Source organism: Bombus flavifrons, chromosome 3 (assembly GCF_040668555.2).
Source record: "Bombus flavifrons isolate JBK064 chromosome 3, iyBomFlav1_principal, whole genome shotgun sequence".
NCBI classification, from domain to species: domain Eukaryota; kingdom Metazoa; phylum Arthropoda; class Insecta; order Hymenoptera; family Apidae; genus Bombus; species Bombus flavifrons.
The window spans coordinates 12,268,465-12,287,196 of record NC_138444.1 but is presented as its reverse complement, the minus strand read 5'-3'; the positions used below and the strand labels follow the sequence as shown (position 1 = coordinate 12,287,196).

The 18,732-nt window shown below is 37.5% G+C and overlaps 1 protein-coding gene and 1 long non-coding RNA gene across 3 annotated transcripts; one reads left to right on the top strand and one right to left on the bottom strand.

Annotated features, from left to right (window-relative positions):
* Positions 1-461: 461 nt before the first annotated feature.
* LOC138178542 (probable chitinase 10) lies at positions 462-17,677 on the bottom strand. 2 transcript variants are annotated; one of them, XM_069110502.1, is made up of 29 exons: positions 16,994-17,677; positions 14,343-14,664; positions 13,874-14,124; positions 13,405-13,458; positions 12,695-13,311; positions 12,428-12,613; positions 12,205-12,349; positions 11,742-12,101; positions 11,051-11,541; positions 10,759-10,987; positions 10,510-10,698; positions 10,113-10,422; positions 9,795-10,033; positions 8,713-9,059; positions 8,287-8,616; positions 7,885-8,053; positions 7,597-7,808; positions 7,134-7,470; positions 6,467-6,871; positions 6,064-6,366; positions 5,783-5,994; positions 5,419-5,697; positions 5,026-5,211; positions 4,640-4,928; positions 4,204-4,559; positions 3,645-4,073; positions 2,933-3,409; positions 2,545-2,670; positions 463-2,433 (listed from the first exon to the last, which is right to left on the bottom strand). In XM_069110502.1, the coding sequence occupies exons 2-29, from the start codon at positions 14,660-14,662 to the stop codon at positions 2,275-2,277; spliced, it is 8,007 nt and encodes a 2,668-aa protein (XP_068966603.1). In that variant the 5' UTR covers positions 14,663-14,664; positions 16,994-17,677; the 3' UTR covers positions 463-2,274. The 2 variants fall into 2 exon arrangements, with proteins under 2 accessions (XP_068966604.1, XP_068966603.1); XM_069110503.1 differs by having other exon boundaries at positions 462-2,433; positions 10,510-10,987; positions 16,994-17,160.
* Positions 9,349-14,571, top strand: LOC138178547 (uncharacterized). The gene is made up of 4 exons (XR_011172739.1): positions 9,349-9,527; positions 11,763-11,976; positions 13,858-14,113; positions 14,360-14,571. It is a non-coding gene; the product is annotated as an uncharacterized LOC138178547 (long non-coding RNA).
* Positions 17,678-18,732: the final 1,055 nt, after the last annotated feature.

Here is an 18,732-nt window from a genome sequence, read left to right as displayed (position 1 = left end):
GTGATAACGACCAGAATACTTCTTAAATTACTCGCCGATCGCTGCTTGTGCAGAAGCAATGTCACTCTACTTTCTCGGTAATAATGAAATTTTTACACGTTTATAATTTATTTTTATAGAAAGTTTTCATTTATTTCTATTTCAATATTTTTGTCAATTGCATATTTTCAGTGTCACGATGACATCGCAATGTTTAACTACACCCATCAACGATTAAATTATAATATTTTGTACCAAAGAAATTGAAATGAAAGATACATGAGAAGGTAATTAATGCAAGATAAAAAGAAAATTTTGACAAACTTTCTTACTTTCAAATTAAATTCTTATTTCGAAAAAACATTCTTACTTTACAAAAAAGAAATCTCTGAAATTCATCAAAATATATTGTTGTAAATCTATGAAGTTTCTATGAAAAGTTTCAACTAAATTGGTTATTTTGATCATTCTAGTAATTCTAGTCAGTTGTAGATAATTTCATATGTGATTGCATATAATGTAGAGGCATAATGTACATAGTTTAAATGACTTACTAGCCTTTTCTTACAGTAAAGTTATTTTCGATGAACCCGGATCCTAGTATGCACAACTGCTTGTCTACTTCGTTACACTGTTCACGGGGGACTAGCTGAAATGCTGTAAATGATTTCCGAAGTGGGAATCCCCACCATTTTTCTATCCTCTCCTACCGAGTTTATGTTACGTACTTCTTATTTATTCATGTAATTAATTCCAGTCTTGAACAATCGATCCTGTGAGAAATTCTGCGAGAAAAACTTCACTTTCAACGAGCTAATTGGTCAGAATTTTGCCTTGATAATTGGCCGTTGCTATCTATCATTTGAGGAAGTAGTATCTTTATGAAGCAAAATTTCAGTGTTACAATGTATTTCTTTCATTTCTATTGTCCTGAGTCAAGAAAGCCATTTCTTTTTATATAGATGAATTTAGAACTTCGTTATCTCGGGTTGGGTATAGAATACTACTGTTTCATTCTATGTCTTTATTCATTCCACATTAAGATAGGATTATCGCTGCAAATTATTTCTCGCTAACTGACTAGACTAAGTCTCAGCCAGTTAACAAGCCAATATTCCATATAAAATAAACTTTTCTACAGAATCTGAATCGAAGTCAAATCAGAGTCAAGCTATAAAAATCTTTGCCAGAATGAAACTCGTTAATTACTCATTTCTCTCATCTTTCGGGATAAATAATTCATTCGTATAATCCACTTTGTTCTTTATCTTATACTGAAACTTATACTGATAACTTATACAAATTTTATGAAAATTGCGTGTATTTATTATACATACATGTATATATAATGTATAATACATATGTATGTATAATACATAGTGCATACATGCAGTTCCGAGTTTGATTAAAATTGTCTTCCCGAGGAACGTACTGGCAATTTCATGTTCTCTACGTTTGCGCGCGAAAGAAAATTCTATGCACGTCACTCGGAAGAGTTCTTCAGATAATTTACGTCTCTTTCATACGACGATACATGTATGATGGATATATTCATTATGGAAGCGTTCACACGATTCTATAATGAATGCTGTATAATCGGTATCTATCGTACACGTATTATATACGTATATCGCCGTATGAAATAAGACTAACAATTTTTGTTTGTTTATATGCGATTACTTATCTATCATTTCGTTAATGTTTCTTATTTTATTCCAAACATAAAGTTCAAGCTTTAAACGCAACATACGTAATCGATTTTTTAATTACAATGAATTGGATTAGTATATGATATTTATCTCCCGATTCATCGTATGTAATGCCCCATTACATCAATAACGAGTTAGTTAATTCACTAAAGAAAAAAAAGAGTACAAACGTTGGATAGAAAAATTATTCTTTTTTTTTATCAATGTAATGTTTTTATCCGTAGATAGATTTAAAGCAGATGATCTAATCACTATCACTCGTTACAGAGATATGTACTATTATACCATGAAACGGAGAATAAGGCGAATCAGAAAGTGTTATGATAGAATCCTGTTTGATCCTATACAATCACATTGTTGGCAATTGTAACGCGATACAAGAATCAAGGTAAACGCTGTTCTCTTCTTTTTTCTCTAAATTGTATTGTTCTTCCTGAGACATTACGTTTGTGAATTCTTGCCGTACAGTACTTATGCTGGCTGATACGGTCGATCCGAGATTTATGGTCATCCGTGAAAGTGGAACGCAACGTCAATGAATTGTCATCCGTGAATTACTCGCGTGTTTGTCTAAAGTACGTGTATCTCAAGTACAATCCATTCTGAGATTTCGTTCTCCTCTAAGTCCTTGACTAAGCGCTGTTGTTAAAGGATATTTTCCACAGCCACAAAGATTTGTGAAGTCATCTACATCTAATGACCATATCAAGGCGCCACCAAGATTTAAATCTCTTATGAATTTCGTCTGGAAGAAGAGAAGTGAACATCTATGTATTTAGACGATAAGAGTACAACGTTACAACGCAAACATTCTCATGCATCATTCTTGCGTCAATGATTCATAGACGTTAGTTACCTTTTGCATTATACTGGATACATCTTCATAGCTGACCCATTGGTCACCTCTGGTAGCATACGGTCCACTCAGATTCTTCGAATCCTTGATCACGGACCAATCTCTGTTTTTTGCGTTGTTACATATCTGAGAAAATGTTTATTAAAGGAGAAAACATTCGGCTTAACCTCCGGATATAAAAATAAATTAATGTTGCAATCTATGTAAACATGAGAAAATAGAAAAGTTTTCCATAGATAAATCTAATTCGATTGCAATAGCAATTTAAACTAAACACTTACCGCGTATGTTATTTAACTATTTATCATGCAAATATGATAATCTATCGAATCTATCTGATCTATCTAAATAAATTAATTAATCTATCGAATAATAAATTCATACATACCTCGTAATAAGCGAGCATTCCGGCTGATTTGGTGAAGTCTCCTGGATGCCCGGGCCCGGAAACTTGTGAGTTAAGGCCTGGTGTTCCTTTTCCTTGCAATTTTCTCGATAACGTAAAGCTTTGCCCATATGCTGGTATTCCCATTATCAGTTTATTTGATGGCACACCTTGTTCCAGCCAATGGATTATTGTAAAGTTCACGTTCAAGTATTTGGTCTGCTCATCCAGATTACGATAAAGCGGGGCTACGTGACCAGTTTTGTCCTCCCAATAGCCATGATAGTCATAAGTCATAACATTTATCCAATCGAGGTATTTGATTAACGCTGGAACGTCGTAAGCTACGTCGATGACTTCTTTGCTAGCAGAAACACCAGTGGAAAGGAGCAATCCTTTAGGTTTGAAAGTTATGCTTAGTTCCTTTAGCAAGGCTGCAAAAGCTTCCCTATCACTTGATGGTCCACGATTGCAATCAACCTAGAAAATGGTTCATTAATTTATATACAGATAAAGATAAAGCAAAATATGATTAATAATGGCAGAAGAATTTTATAATCTATAAGAATACGAGTGAATCATGAACGACTCACGATAATATAAAACGTAATATAAGCGTAGCTACTTATTTATTTATAGCTTTTTATTTTTTTATTTTTTTATGTGAATTTGAAATGTTTAATTTATTTTTGCACTTCTATGTACTTTTTCGTACCTGCCAGCATACTGGATACTCCCAAAGGAGGTCAAGACCATCAAATCCGCGACTCTGAATATAAAGAGCAGCGTGGCGCGCAAATTTTTTCCGTTCCATCGAATTGTGCGCCAATTCGCTGTACTTATTATCTGTAGATTCATCCCAGCCACCCAAACCAAGCAAAACCTTCAGTCCAGTTTTGCTTTTAATATCCGCTATTTTACTAAGAAATTCCTTCTGTCTAGCAGCCTGTGGATTTTGTATAGTTAATCGTTCCGGATCCAACTTCGCGAGGCCGTAAACTATATGAGTACACAAATCTAGATCAATGTCTTCTGGTAGGAATTGTCCTACCCCAGGCCGCTTTCGCGCCCAGTTCATCACATAACAAATCATTTTTTTCTTGTTATTCTCCTGGTCAGAGATTAATGGCAATAACTCGTTCGACTGCAAATTAAAAAGCGAAATTATGTCATTATGCAGCTTAATTTTGGAAGAAAGAGGAGAGTTTCGTGCAAAACACGACCTTAATGAAACATTGATTCACCAAGGCCCTTTAAGATTGTAAAACTCTTACTTGTCGCTGAGAATCCTGGCATTTGGTGTTCTCAGGCCAGTCGCAACGATTCTCGTTCCAATACAGACCAGGAGGACAAGAGTGTTCAGTAAGCCTTCCAAAATTACATAAAAAGTATTTAGAGCAATCTTTCTTATGGGGAACAAATACACGACCGCCGCAGTCGTCTGGTGAACCACCTATTATTGGCGGCTCGGCTTCTATTTCAATAGTATCATCAATATCAGAATCCGGATCCGCGGTTGTAGACGTTGGTGGCAAGTACGTTGGTTTAGTAGAAGTAGTAGGTTCCCAACTTGGTCGTTCAGTAGTCGTAGATTCCATGGTGGATTCTCCAGCGTCAATCGTCAGAAATTCTGTTTTTAAAATATTATTAAATTTATTTCGATCTTTTGAATATATCTATAAATGAATCTTCATCTTCTAGAATATTTACCATTCGTTACTGGACACAATGGACCTTTGGGATAATTTCTTAGAACCCTGTTCATGGTTCTTAGAAGCGGGCTAGGCTCACAGCCACATCTGTTCTTGAAATCGTCCAAATCGAGAGCCCACACCATGCCGCCGCCCAAATCAAGATCCTTTATTAATTCCGCCTTCAGTTTAATTTGCCTGGTATCGTCAAAGCTGACCCACTGATCACCTTTATATGCGTAGGGACCGATACGTCGTTGTTTGTCTTGGATCACGGTCCAACCCTTCTTTAATGTCCTTTCGCATATCTATAATTATTTAAGACCATGATATTATATCAATATTTATTAAAAGAAAGAGAGAGGGAGAGAGAAAAATAAGAAATTAGGAAAGTAGAATACTTACTTCGTAATAAGACAGGAAACCTCTGGCTCTTGTTGCTTCGCCGGCTTCACCGCCGCCATAAGTCGGTGCATTTAATCCTCTCTCACTTCTTTCTGCCAAGGAGAAAGACTGACCGTACAGTGGTGCTCCCATTACAAGCTTTTTCGCTGGTGCACCTTTCTCCATCCAATAATGAATTGAAAAGTTCTATACAATTATTAAAATAATATTTAAAAAAATTATATGCAGACGTTCAGAATATTTTATAAAAATTATATGTAATTTTTTGTATGAAAAACATGGATAAGAATTTTTCGTTTTTATTACAGTTCGTTTCTTAAAAAATTAATAAGATTCAGATGTAAACAGATACGTATCCATCGTTAATGGTTTTAAGTTCTGACGTGCACTTACCGCGTTAAAAGTTGGCTCCCAATCATTGGGCAGTCGATACAGTGGCGCCACGTGACCGGTTTTCTTGTCCCATTGACCATGGTAGTCATACGTCATTACAGATATCCAGTCTAAGTATTTCGCCAAGCTTGGTACGTCATAGCCTGTGTCAATGACTCGTTTGCTCGGAGAAACCGCGGCGGATAACAGTAAATTTCTTGGTTTGAATTGTTCGCTCAACTCCTTCACTAAACTAGCGAATCCTTCTTTATCTGTAGCTGGACCTTTTTTACAATCGACCTAAAATTTATTTATCGACATATCACTTTTTACTAATCGAACAATCAGATCGAAGATTATAAATGAATAAACGCGAGTCTATTACCTGCCAGCATACTGGATACTCCCAATCTAAATCCAAGCCTTCAAACTCGTATTTTTCGATAAATTGGATCACATTCGTGACGAATCTTTGTCTAGCTGATGGTGAATTCACCAAACGACTGTATTTGTTACCTGCTGAATCATTCCATCCTCCAATAGCCATTAATACCTTTATTCCCTTCGATTTTAAAGCCGCGACCCTTTCGTAGAACTCTAGAAATGATAATACAATGATACATGGAGAAAAAGGAAAAATTGTATGGAATGTATCTCGATATTTACTGTTATCTATATCAGCCCATGAATCATGTGGTTTAATCGTCAACTGCGATCCATCGAGTACTGCGAAACCATATAGAACATGAGTACACAGATCAGGGTCTATATCTTCTGGCAAGAACTTTCCTCCTTCTTGACGATACCAGGCCCAATTTGTAAAATAACAAATCATTTTGAATTTATCGTCAGGTTGCAGTTGATCCCTCGACGTTGAAGATGGCACTGGTGTCTTAACAGTGGTGGATGCTACCGTGGGCGCCATCGGACCTTGATCTAAATCATCCACTGTAATCGGTGGCTTCTCAACTATGAAAGTAACCCAAAATAAAAAAAAATATATATATATAAACCTAAAACTGAAGACAAAAATGAACAGCTAGACATTAATTGAATAAAAATTAATTACGTTCTTCATCTTTGTTGGGAGGACTAGCTAAAACTTTTTGAAGAGTATGCATCAACGGATGCGGTCCTTCGCCGCAGCGTCCCCGGAAATCATCGAGATCCAACGCCCACACCATTCCACCACCAAGACCCATGTCCCTAACATACTCAGCTTTCCGTCGAATCATGTCAGCGTCGTCGAAGCTCACCCACTGAGTGCCCTTATATGCATAGGGACCCATTCTGTGTCCTGAATCTTGAACGACGTTCCATCCACGGTTCCGAATCCTATCGCAAATCTCGTAATAAGACAAGAATCCTGCAGCTCTAGTAAATTCACCTGCTTGACCAGCACTAGCTGGCACATTTAATCCTGTACCTGCGTTACGGTCGTTTATGGAGAACGACTGTCCGTACAATGGCATTCCTGTTATTGGGATAAGTCAGTTAGATGAATATTTAATTCGTATTTTTATAATTAAGCTGCGAATTTTTATGGCATTTATAAGAAATTTAAAAGTGCGAGATTGCACATAATATACAAAGATATAAAAAATATCAAAAGTAAAGTACTCTTTATAATATTTAATAGTTGAAATATAATACGATTAATATAAACAAAAATATAAAATTGTATAAAAATCCGCAGTCTACTTATAATATAATATTATAAAATAAGAAATAAATACCCATAACGATGTTTCTACGAGGAGCTCCCTTAGCGATCCAATAATTGATGGAATAATTTGCGTTGAAGTAATAATAGTCATCGTCAGGATGGTAGTAGAGCGGCGCTACGTGGCCAGTTTTCTTGTCCCATTGACCATGGAAATCGTAAGTCATCACTGCAATCCAGTCCAAATATTTAGCGAGTGCTGGAACATCGTAGCCTTTGTCGATCACTTGCTTGCTCGGCGAAACCGCCGAACTGAGTAATAATCCTCTGGGTCTCAATTCGTTGCTCAGTTCTTTAAGCAAATCTGCGAAGCCTTGTTTATCTGAAGATGGACCTTTATTGCAGTCAACCTAAGATATATGTAATGTTCAGTAATTTTTATATACTTATGTAAGGAGTTAGAATATTTATGTATATTTTATACGATATACATTATGCATGTTCATGTATATCTATTAATGTTGATATGCACGTACTTGCCAGCAAACTGGGTATTCCCAATCCAAGTCAAGCCCATCGAAATCGTATTTTTCCAGGAATTGGATTGCTTGTTCAATGAACCTTTTCCTAGCAGTAGGATTATTCACTAGACGACTGTATTTATCTCCAGCTGAATCGTTCCAACCTCCCAGAGCGAGAGATACTTTCAACCCACGTTTCTTGTACGCGACTACGCGTTCGTAAAAATCTGTTCGACATAGATTTACATTTATATTTACACTCTGCGTTTGAGAATGTCAATATGTTTTTAACAAATAACTTACGATTGTCGTAATCCGCCCAGGAGTCGTGAGCCTTGATGATTAGGTCTGAATAATCCAAAACAGCAAATCCGTAAACGATATGGGTACAGAGGGTGTGATCGATATGTTCAGGAAGATAACGACCGACCCCTCTTCGATACCAGGCCCAATTCGTGAAGTAACACACGATCTAACAATGAAGAAATAAGTGATCAGACACAAAATATCCAAAGTACAGTACTTGTTATAATACTAGTTATTATTATTAATATTAATATTATTAATATAATATTAGTTATTATTATTGTTATTATTATTAATAAGGGGAAAGAAATTTCTGCCTAGGTCCTATTCTTTTAGTCGTATTTATAAAAAAATGAATTTGCATAACTGTCAGCAGTTTAATTACGATAATGATTTTACTTTGTAATGGCCAGACAATGGAGAAACTTTGTCAGCATCTATCACGGCTGATGGCAAAGTGGTCGTAGCTTGAGTGGTGCTTGCTACCCAAGGCTTTTCAGTACTCGTTGGATGATTAATTGGCTTATCGCTAGGTGTGTTGGAATCTTGATTATCTGTTGATACAGAGTTATCTTGACAATTAGCTCTAGATGGCCAGTCGCATATTCGAGTTCTCTCATTAAAGTGCAATCCTGGAGCGCAACGGAATACTTCGTAGCGACCCCATAAACATGCTTGGAAGCTTTCGCAATCTCCTGGAACGCCAGTGTAACTATCAGGCGTACACGACTAAAAGAAAACAGTAAAAAATATTCCGAGTTACTTCGATAACTTTGCGACTTGTAATTTTAATGATATTAATAATTTTAATAATAGTTTACTTACATTTGACTTGGTACCTCCTGCGACCAACGAGGCTGTTTTCTTCGGCTTCTCGATGCAAGGATTCTTGAAAGCCCAGTCGCACATGCCCTTCTCCTTGTTCCAGTTCAATCCTGGTCCACATTGTTGAGAAATTAAATTTCCATTCACGCAGATATGGAAACCTGTGCAGGAATCTGGATAAGAGTAATATTCGCCGTGTACACAATTTTTTGGCGGCTTTCCGGTCGAAGCTTCCATAATTGGTTTTTGGGTGATAGGTTTGGGTGAAGAAGGTATGAATGACGTAGTTGGTTTTTTCGTAGTGGTGGTTCTCATGGTGGTCCATGATGGTTTTTGAGTCACAGAACCTATTTCAAACAGAAGTACGAGATGTTAAAATTTACCACAAAGTACTTTTAGAATTAGCAATTTCTTTGTTCTATGTTTATGAACGTATTTATACCGAACGGTCGCGAAATTTTGTACACTTGCATCAAAGTGGGATTTACTGAGATTAGAATGAGAATTATGTGATTAACGTAAATCATCTTTTGACCAGACAACGAGAAGAAAGACACGAACAGTGCAGAACTCTCGCTGACACTGAGCATCGCATACGAATCGAATTGATTACAAAGGGAAGATACTTGCCTGGAGGCGGCGATTGCAAAACTAGTAGAAAGATGTATGCAGAAATGAAAATGTTTACTGATATTGCACGGGAATAAACAGGTTTGCGTTATTCCTAATGAACCGATGCGTCTGTCGATGACAACGTCTCAAGAAGTTACGTAGAAAGATACATTGTATAATTATCAGAGAACATTGATAATAGAGTAAGTTGAATCTTTTATATGTAACATAATATACATTTCTTAAAGAGTCAATATTGTCAGCTTTAAAAAATAGAAACCAATTGACCAAGGAATAAAGTATTTGATTAACAAGAAATATATTCATCGTTCAAATATCAGAAAATTTTAATGTCATTAGGGATACCTTTACGCAAGAAGTTATTCTGGTAGCTAAGCTTCTTTCGCTTTATTAAATTGAATAGTTTTCTTTGATGAATAAATGCATATGATAAGAATGGGAAAACTTACCTGTCTCTGCTTGACATTTCGCCGCAGCTGGCCAATCGCAAATGCGTCGTCTCGCGTCCCAGTGCAATCCTGGTGCGCATTGTTCGCGTTGCAATTCACCAAGCACGCATCTAAAGTAGCTGTTGCAGTTATCAGGATCTGGCACGTATTCTCCTACCATACACGGCTGTTCTGGTTTTGAGGAGTCTGTTGGTTTCTCTATGCCTTGCGTAGCTTCTGTTGTTAATTGCTCCGGTGCTCTACAATTATTTTATGGTAAAAGGTATAATAAAAAATACATACTTATTAATTATAAATAATATATTTAGTATATAGTACTTGGTTGAAGTCCATGTTGAAGAAGCAGTGCTAGTTGACTGAGTCCACCAGACCGTGGTACTACTTTTAGTCGTTGACTCTGGTCGTTTGCTTGGTTTCCAAGTCCAAGTGGGCCAAGTAGTAGTTGTGTGATGATTGTCTGTACTCGGTTTTTCAGTCCACATTGGCCACGTGGTTGGCTTTGCCATTGGCGTCGTTGGTCGATGAGTGTCTCCCACTGCGTCACTGTGAGTCGTCAACGTTGGAGGTTGTGGTGTAACTGGTTCTGGTGGCCGTCCGCATCCTTCGGAAGCTTTATTCTTTAAACGACCTACAATTTAACATACACATGTCTACTTTTCTGGTACTCGAGGTTTATATTTCGATTTCAAGATGATTCGTGAATCAACCAATTCACCTAGTGCACGATTTATGCTCTTCAATAGTGGGAAGGATTCCGAACAACAGCGATTTAAAAAGTCGTCCAAGTCCACTGTCCACAGTGTTGCACCCCCATAACCACGTTTTAAAATGTATTCTCCTTTCGCGAAAACGCTCTCCTGATTGTCGTAGCCTACCCACTGGTCTCTGCGGTACGCACTTGGCCCTAAAATAGAACATTTTGGGTCAAAAGATAGATATTTTCGTTCTTCTTTTGGCTTTTTACCTAATCCTGTCTCCCAGCCCTTGTTCTTGATTCTGTCGCAAACTTCGTAATAGGCCAGCATCCCAGGTTGTTTGGTAAATTCTCCAGCAGTTCCAGGTCCAGTGGCAGGATCTCCAAGATTTGTTAAATTCTCACTAGACAGTCGATAAGCTTGTCCATATAAAGGTATGCCTACCAAAAGTTTCGATTTGTCCGCTCCAAGATTTATCAAGTACTCCATCGTGGAATTCTAAAAAAAATTTGATAATAAATTCTTCTTGTTCCACAGAATGTATTTTGTTGCAAAACTTACGACATTATAGTATGGATTGATGTCGTCAGTATTTCCAAATAAGGGAGACAAGTGACCCGTTTTTGCCTCCCAAGCACCGTGATAATCATACGTCATCACTGATATGAAATCCACCATTTCCGAAATTTCACGGACTTCATAGGCTCTGTCGATCACTTCTTTATAACCTGAGAATGCTACGGCTAACGTAAGTCTCGGTTCCTGTTGATCGAACCCTTTTCTCAGTTCCTGGATTAATTTGGTGAAATTGGGCTTGTCGGAATCGGGTCCCTTTCTGCAATTACTTTGCCAACATTTTGGATAGTTCCATTCGAAGGATAGGCCGTCGAAGTTGTGCTTCTTCAAGAAGTTTATCGTAGCTGCGACGAATTTGCGACGTGCAACGCTACTACTTATCAAACGAGAATATTTGTCACCAGTGCTGTCTGTCCAGCCTCCGATGGCTAAGAGCACTTTTGATCCTTTGGTCTTCGTCACTCGCTCATATAAATCTGAAAATATTTATTTTTTATTTAAGAAAGATAAAGAATTGAATTCGTCTTACTCAAAGCAAGCAAAATGTTTGATTTGCAATTTTTTTTTTAAATTATATATATAAATATAAAACAATTCTTTACTAGAATTTCTTACATAAAACCTTATCATTCTGATTTCTTTTAATATTGATATTAATATGATTTAATATAATTACTGTGTTCTATGTCGATCCAAGGATCTAACGGTTGGATGAGCAATGTGTCTGGATTCAATCCAGCGAACGCATAGATTATATCGGTGCATAGGCGGGAGTCTAATCGTTCTGGAGCGAACAGTCCATCTCCTTTACGATAGAGCGACCACGAAGTTATGTAGCAGACTACACGGGGACCTTTCTTCGGGGAAATCTCTAAATTTTGAAAAGCTTGCGTTTCCCTTATCTCAGTCTGGTAATGATTTCCTTGCATTTTATCGAATTGTACTGGTTTACAAATGTTCGAATTCGCTTTTACGCAACGGCCATTAATGGAATCGAAGAATCTTCCTGGTCCGCACTGACCTCGATATCGCACTCCTATGTCCATACGAAGATATGAATAATATAATTATCAAACTGATTTTAAAATTAACAAAAAATTTTCTGAGAAAAGAATTATAAAATGAATGGATTCGTTTACCATTGTGACAGGAATAGAATCCTGAGCAATTTTCTGGATCACTAGATAGACCATCAGTAGAACATTCGTTCAGTTCTACCTCATCATACAAGCCTATCGATTCGGTTGCAGCGTTCAACATAGGCCACGAATTACCGCAAATGCCCTGAAAATATATATTAAATGTATCGTATAATAATATTCGTGTGTTTTAATTGTGTAATAAAAATAGCATGATATTAACTTGAAAATCGTCCAAATCAAGAGACCATAAAGAAACTCCACCGAGTCTGACTGATCTAACGTAAGCCACTTTGATTTTCACCGACAATGGATCCTCGTAACCAACCCACTGGTCACCACGTTTTATGTATGGCCCTTCCTCGTCTCTCCCAGAGGTCCACAATCCATCTTCCAATTTCTCACAGATCTATAGATAATAATAAGAAAGTGCAAAGAGATATAGCTTATAGTAGTCTTTTTTAGGTAAGATACATCTATTAATAATTACTTCATAGTAAGCCATTCTTCCATTTTTCTGCTTGGTATAAACATCTTCAATCCCCGGCCCGATAATAGGTGCACCAGTGTCCGTAAAATTTCCAAATTTTAAAGTATATCCTTGTCCAAATACAGGTAAGCCAAGAACAATTTTCGATCTGTGCTCTGTCGGGATTTGATCGATCCATTTATTCGTCACTCGAGCAACATACTTCAATGGTGCGGGATGAAGAGCCAATTTTTCTCTTCTGAACACAGGATTGTCTCTCCAAGCTTTCAGAAGAACTAAATCGGCTGCAGAAGTGATTTCCTGATCCACCGGATCGTCTGGCTTTTGAACGACCGCGAGAATATATTCTCGATCAGCGAAAAGTTTCTTAATCGTTCTCAACAAGAGTTTCAAATCATTGAAGCGATCTGGCGAACCATCCCAATCGATTTCAACGCCGTCGAAGTCATGCGCTTCGAGAAAACTTAAGATGGATTTTCCAAATTTTTCACAGTGCAGGGTGCAATGGTTCTTAGTCACTTCAGAAAACAGTTTCCCCCGATTTGGGGCCGTGATCGAGACGAGCACTCGCAATGCTGGATCCCTCGATCGATGTCCCGTTACTGCCTTATATCCACCTATTCGAATTGATGGAATAAATTAACGGGACTCGCGATTTCAACTATATATTCATTCTTTACTAGCGAATTAACGGAGTTTGATCACTTTACCCTTGATCTCGTCATATTCGCGGTCCCTTGAGACGACAACCAGCTCTTCTGGATCTGAAAATAGGAAAATTATTCGCTATTTACTTGTTCTACCATTAATAGCGCTGTGTTAATTAGTTATAAATATGCATTGATTACTAAATAGTAATATTATATATCTATAATAGCTACAAAAAGCGTTTCCTTTATCAGGATCTATATTCCATTTTTATCATCATTATGTTTTTGTAGTCATACGAAAGTATTACCGAATGATACGAAATTTAATATATTTAGACCTAATTAATTAGCGTGTAAATGCTATAATAAATAGATATTATGTATAAATATATTATACATAATATTATAATAATATATTATATTATACAATGTATTATGAATAAATATATGTATACATCATTACTACAATTTACAAGTGAATAGTATTATCAATTGCTTTATTAATTATCTTAGTCAAAAGACGAAATACCCAAAGTGGCAGCAATATAAATCAGATGGCTACATCGATGGTCCGGCACGGATTGGGGAAACAAAGAGAACGGCTCTATCCTGTGAACCGCGCTGGAGTCCAAATGGCATACCACTTTTGGATTAATGATTTGCTCGGTCCTTGTTAAAGTCGGTGGTGCTAATGGCTCGATCCAGATGGACTCGTGGTCGAAATTACCGAAGAAAGGAGCTTCCCGATGTTCCACGGCGTCCCTTAAAGGTACTCGGCCCCTAAACCAATATTAATCATCCTTTGTTAATTATCCAATGGACAAACAGTTAACCAGAAACATCGAGTTTGCAACTTCGACGAGCAATCGTCAATAAATTAATCGTGGAATGGCAAGTACAAGGTGAATGCCGATTCTTTGCAAATGAAATTCCATATCGAAGAAGAACGCGCTTATGAAACAAGATATGTAATATGTATTTTTTATGGCAATACTAACTGCGAGGAATCTTGTAGAGGTAGACTGACGACTTGAAAGCCGATCTTGTTTGCGGGCAACGCTTCGACCGCGTCACGCAGAGGAAATCTCTCCGATCCGTATTCAGCATGGGTGATGGAAGGATCCATCAACGGGTTCTCGATCATCGGAGGACCTTCGACGGCGCCTCGTTGAAACGAAGGCAGACTGATGATTTCTGCATCTGCTTCTCTTTCGATAGGATCCAATGGGGGTGGTTGTAATATGTCAGGAATAGATTTTAAATAGGATGGTCCTGCGGCCGCTGAGACCACGAGGAGCAGGATCAGCCAAGGAATCATCGCTGAAAGGAAAAAAGTGATGAATACGATATCTTCCTAGCTGCTGACATAAAATCGTAGCTTTTAAAACTATACAGTAGAATTGCATATGCTGGAACGAAATTGTAGTTGTTGTCCGATTAACTGAATCTTTTCTGAAAAATAATAAGTAAAATTAGAGAAGCTCCTAACACATGAACTCCGATTATTATATAAACTGTCTTCCAACAAATTCAGATAAATGGAATTCTGCTGCAACCGGTAGTTATAGATATGATATTATTAATTTTCGAATTTCTATCTTAGTGACTTAGTCGTTAACCATGTACGTTTGTATCAAGCAACTCTAGTTTCTTTTTAACAGAAGACAACCATCAATTGTAAAAGTATTCGCGTGGAGAGGTACAAGCTTAGTTTGAATGATCGACGGATAAATTAGCAACGACATCGATTAAACTTGACAACGTATCTGACAAGTACAAAACGTGGTAATTAACGAGTACAGATACTTTACGCGTGAATTATCGGGTGCTAAATGCAGGCTAGGCGATTTATCCAGACGCAGTTTTACAACGTACGTATCTACATGTTGATCGGTAAACCTGTCCTGCGCTCAAGACACTGAAAAATAATATAGAACGAAATGTGCTCCGCATTATAAGGGCTCTGACTGCTGCGATAATTGCTCTTCGGCGAGCTCAGTCGATCACGGTACGTTGAAAAACGACCATTCTTCAAGCGCTAATATATACGATATCCTTAAAGGGCATCTTTCTTGGCTTTCTGGAATGCTAACGAGCTCGGAATGGAAGTTTTTATATAAAACTATATATAATCATACATACTTAGATATCTGATAATTAATAGCGAAGTATATATTGTAAGTCTTGAAGATTCCATAAGAATATGAAAAAGTCCATTTCTCTTGATTTTTTTACTTTTATGTCATTTTAGTGGCTAGAAAAGAAGTACTTTAATATGAAATAGTTGAAGAAAGGAATAATCCCATAGATTCGAAGATATAAGCTTTTTCAAAATACGTGGTGGACTTACAATATCTTGTGAGAAACGAATAACGTTAGTTGAACTTAATTAATATCGGCCTGTATAATTAATGTTATCGATATATTCAAGATAAAAACACATATTTAGTTCTAGATCGAATGCAAAGATAGTTGTGATGCGAAAACGTTTATGGAATCTCTCTTCTATCAAAGACAAGAAATATGATTTATCGTGCTTTTCTGTGGTTCGCACATTTAACGTTTAAAATCGCCACGGAGAAACGTAATGAGAAGTATACTTTTCTATTAGTAAATTTCACACGAGTCCACTTTATCTTCGTCGCCAAGTAAATTTAATATTTCTTTTGCAGAAGAATCCTTTTGCAGAAGAAGGAACGATCGTAAGGAAGAAAACAAATAAACGTGAGATTTTTCATGGAATTTAATCTAGACAGTAACCTTGATATTCATGTACTTTTACTTAAACCAGCTTGCTTGATAACTGCATGACGAATCGTCGGACATGGGGGACATGCGTATAACAATATGAACCGCAAAATCGAAATTTATGCGAACACCGTGAGCTGATTCACTCGAGGACAAAGACACGCGCCGCTACGTGAATCTTCGCGATGGTGTTTAGTCATTAAAAATGCGACGCTCGTAGGTGGAAGCGACCGCAAGGAGGACAATGTTTGCTAGCCAGTCTTCAACTACCACTCTTCCGATACAACAAATATCAATGACAATACCTTCGATGACAAGCCATTTATCATACATTTCAGCGGTCTCGTATTCTTTTACGTACTTTACAACTAAACAACTTTACAACTGAATTCGAACAGATTCGCAACATTTTCAAGAATTCATTAGTTTCTAATACGGGTTTAGACGAGATAAAAATTGTAAAATATCGAACGATACTAAAAAAATATATATATATATAAGTCAATCGATCGATGTTTAACGAGAATCAAACTGCTTTAACGACTACTTAATAGACTGAATATTACATCGTCTTCTTTTTTTTTTTTTAGTTTATCACCGAGAAACGCGTTCCAGTGGTAGTAAATTATGGTCGCACGCATATAGAGATGTAATTTTCTGCGGATAATAACGGACCCGTGTAAATTACAGGGAAGACGCAAACTCGTGAAAAAGTTGAAATTTACATTCTGAAAGCAACGTGTCTCGAAAACTCAACAACTGCGACCTAGAACATCAATAATTTTCTTCGTCGCGAGAAAACAACTATATTTTTATCTGATAAAAAATATACATCGGGTAATCTCGTTATAACATATATCTAATAAGAATCAAACAAATTTAATTAAGAAAACGGACGAACCTTGGCGTAAGCGAGTAACAAAGGGACGTTGTGCAGCAGAAGGTGTCCAGGTTGCGGGCGCTCTACGAACTGGCCGATCCGAAGACGCGTGAATGGCAGCCGATTCTACTGCACTGACCGATGATGATTGAGAAGCCGTGACCGGGCCCCTCCGGACAACTACTCCGTCAGGTCGTTCGCGATGAATTTTTCAAAGCGCACCACCCGCTTCGCGGGGAGGGCTAACTTGCATGAATCTGGTATTCTGAACGCGCGGGGACGCCCATATATACCTACTCCATCGCCTAGGGACCCCGCGGCTCCCGCACCCTACGCGGAGACCCTGTCTCCGACGTCCTTGACCACGAAGAACATGACAGTGTACGTACACCAATTCTCAACGCGGCGCGATACGCCTTGTCTCGAAGCAACGACACACCGTCCAGCGATTTTGTGTGCGTGATCCTGCACCTTAACTTGCATCTCGACGGTTTCGTAGCTTCTAATCTCGATATATATGACTTTATCTTTCCCCGCCACATACGTATAGCCATTTTCGTTCCTCTTTTAACCCTTATCTCGTGCAATAGTTTCGTGAAATGAATCCGATTAGCAGTAAAGCCTTTTTCGATGATGCTTTATCGAATGAAACGAATGCTTTAAGTCTCTCATTAGAACTCGGATATAGGTTGTTTTAAAAAGATACGCGCGTATACGTAATTTACTGTTTTCTTTTTCTATTTAATTATTATTCGTCGTATATAAGGGAAATTTAATGATAATGTTACGATGTACATGTATTTTGGAAGTAACACGACTCGATCAAGGAGAAATCATTTCGTTTAAAAAATTATTTGCTAAATACATAATATTGCATAAAAAGAATCGACGTTAACAAACGATAGTCTACAAGTATTATTTTTGTAATTTTCCATGCTTGGTCCTGGAAATACTCCTTTGGTATTCTTTTAACTAAATTATTTTGGGTTCTGACACTTCCGAAGTAGATATGCGATATACATCCTACTCTTCACAATTCGCATATCGCTTTACGACTGCGATAGAATTGCTTATGCCGGAAATTGGAATTGAATGAACTTACAATTTATAACTGCGTCCGTTCCGCTCCATTGCGACGCGTTAACTGCTGCAAAAAAAGTACGACGATTCCCAGTAGATCACTAAATTAGTGCATTGTGATAAACAAGTGCATTATCAGTTCGAGTACAAGTGGAAGTGTTATCGTATCGTGTCCGCGCAACAATATCCCATGCAGTAGTGTTTTGGTTTGCGCTAGGGCTGATTAGTATGATACTGTGTCTCTAGGATAGTGCGATCCGTTACGAATGCCATACTCGTTCTCTGTTTAGTACACCTTGGTTTCAATGATACTGGAAACCCGTTGCCGTGAATGCTTCCGCCACGAAGCTTACGATCGTAATTTGCAAATTTATTATCGACGGGACAGCGTGTGCCAGATATCGAAATACCTACATATACCCGGGAAAAAATTCAACTCGACTCTCTTTGCAATTCTTTTTTTTTTCTTTTCTTCTTTTTAATTAAGCTAGACACGAGTTTTTGAATAACACAAAATATTTCTTTTAATAACCTGGTAGCGAGAAATATGTCTTCGTTACGTTACAATCCTTCAGTCGCGACCTCCTGGTATGTAAGTTGAGAAAAACAAATTTTATTAATTCCACGAATCGATGAATTTCTCGTTGTTATAGGTTTCGCGTGTTAGATAAAAGTCCGGG

Excerpts from the sequence above, each read along its gene's own strand:
- LOC138178542 (XM_069110503.1), bottom strand. The coding sequence starts at position 14,662 with ATGATTCCTTGGCTGATCCTGCTCCTCGTGGTCTCAGCGGCCGCAGGA. Across the intron at positions 7,471-7,596 it reads AATACCCAGTTTGCTGGCAA|GTTGACTGCAATAAAGGTCC; the intron begins GTACGTGCATAT and ends CATATATCTTAG. Across the intron at positions 5,698-5,782 it reads AGTATCCAGTATGCTGGCAG|GTCGATTGTAAAAAAGGTCC; the intron begins GTAATAGACTCG and ends AATAAATTTTAG.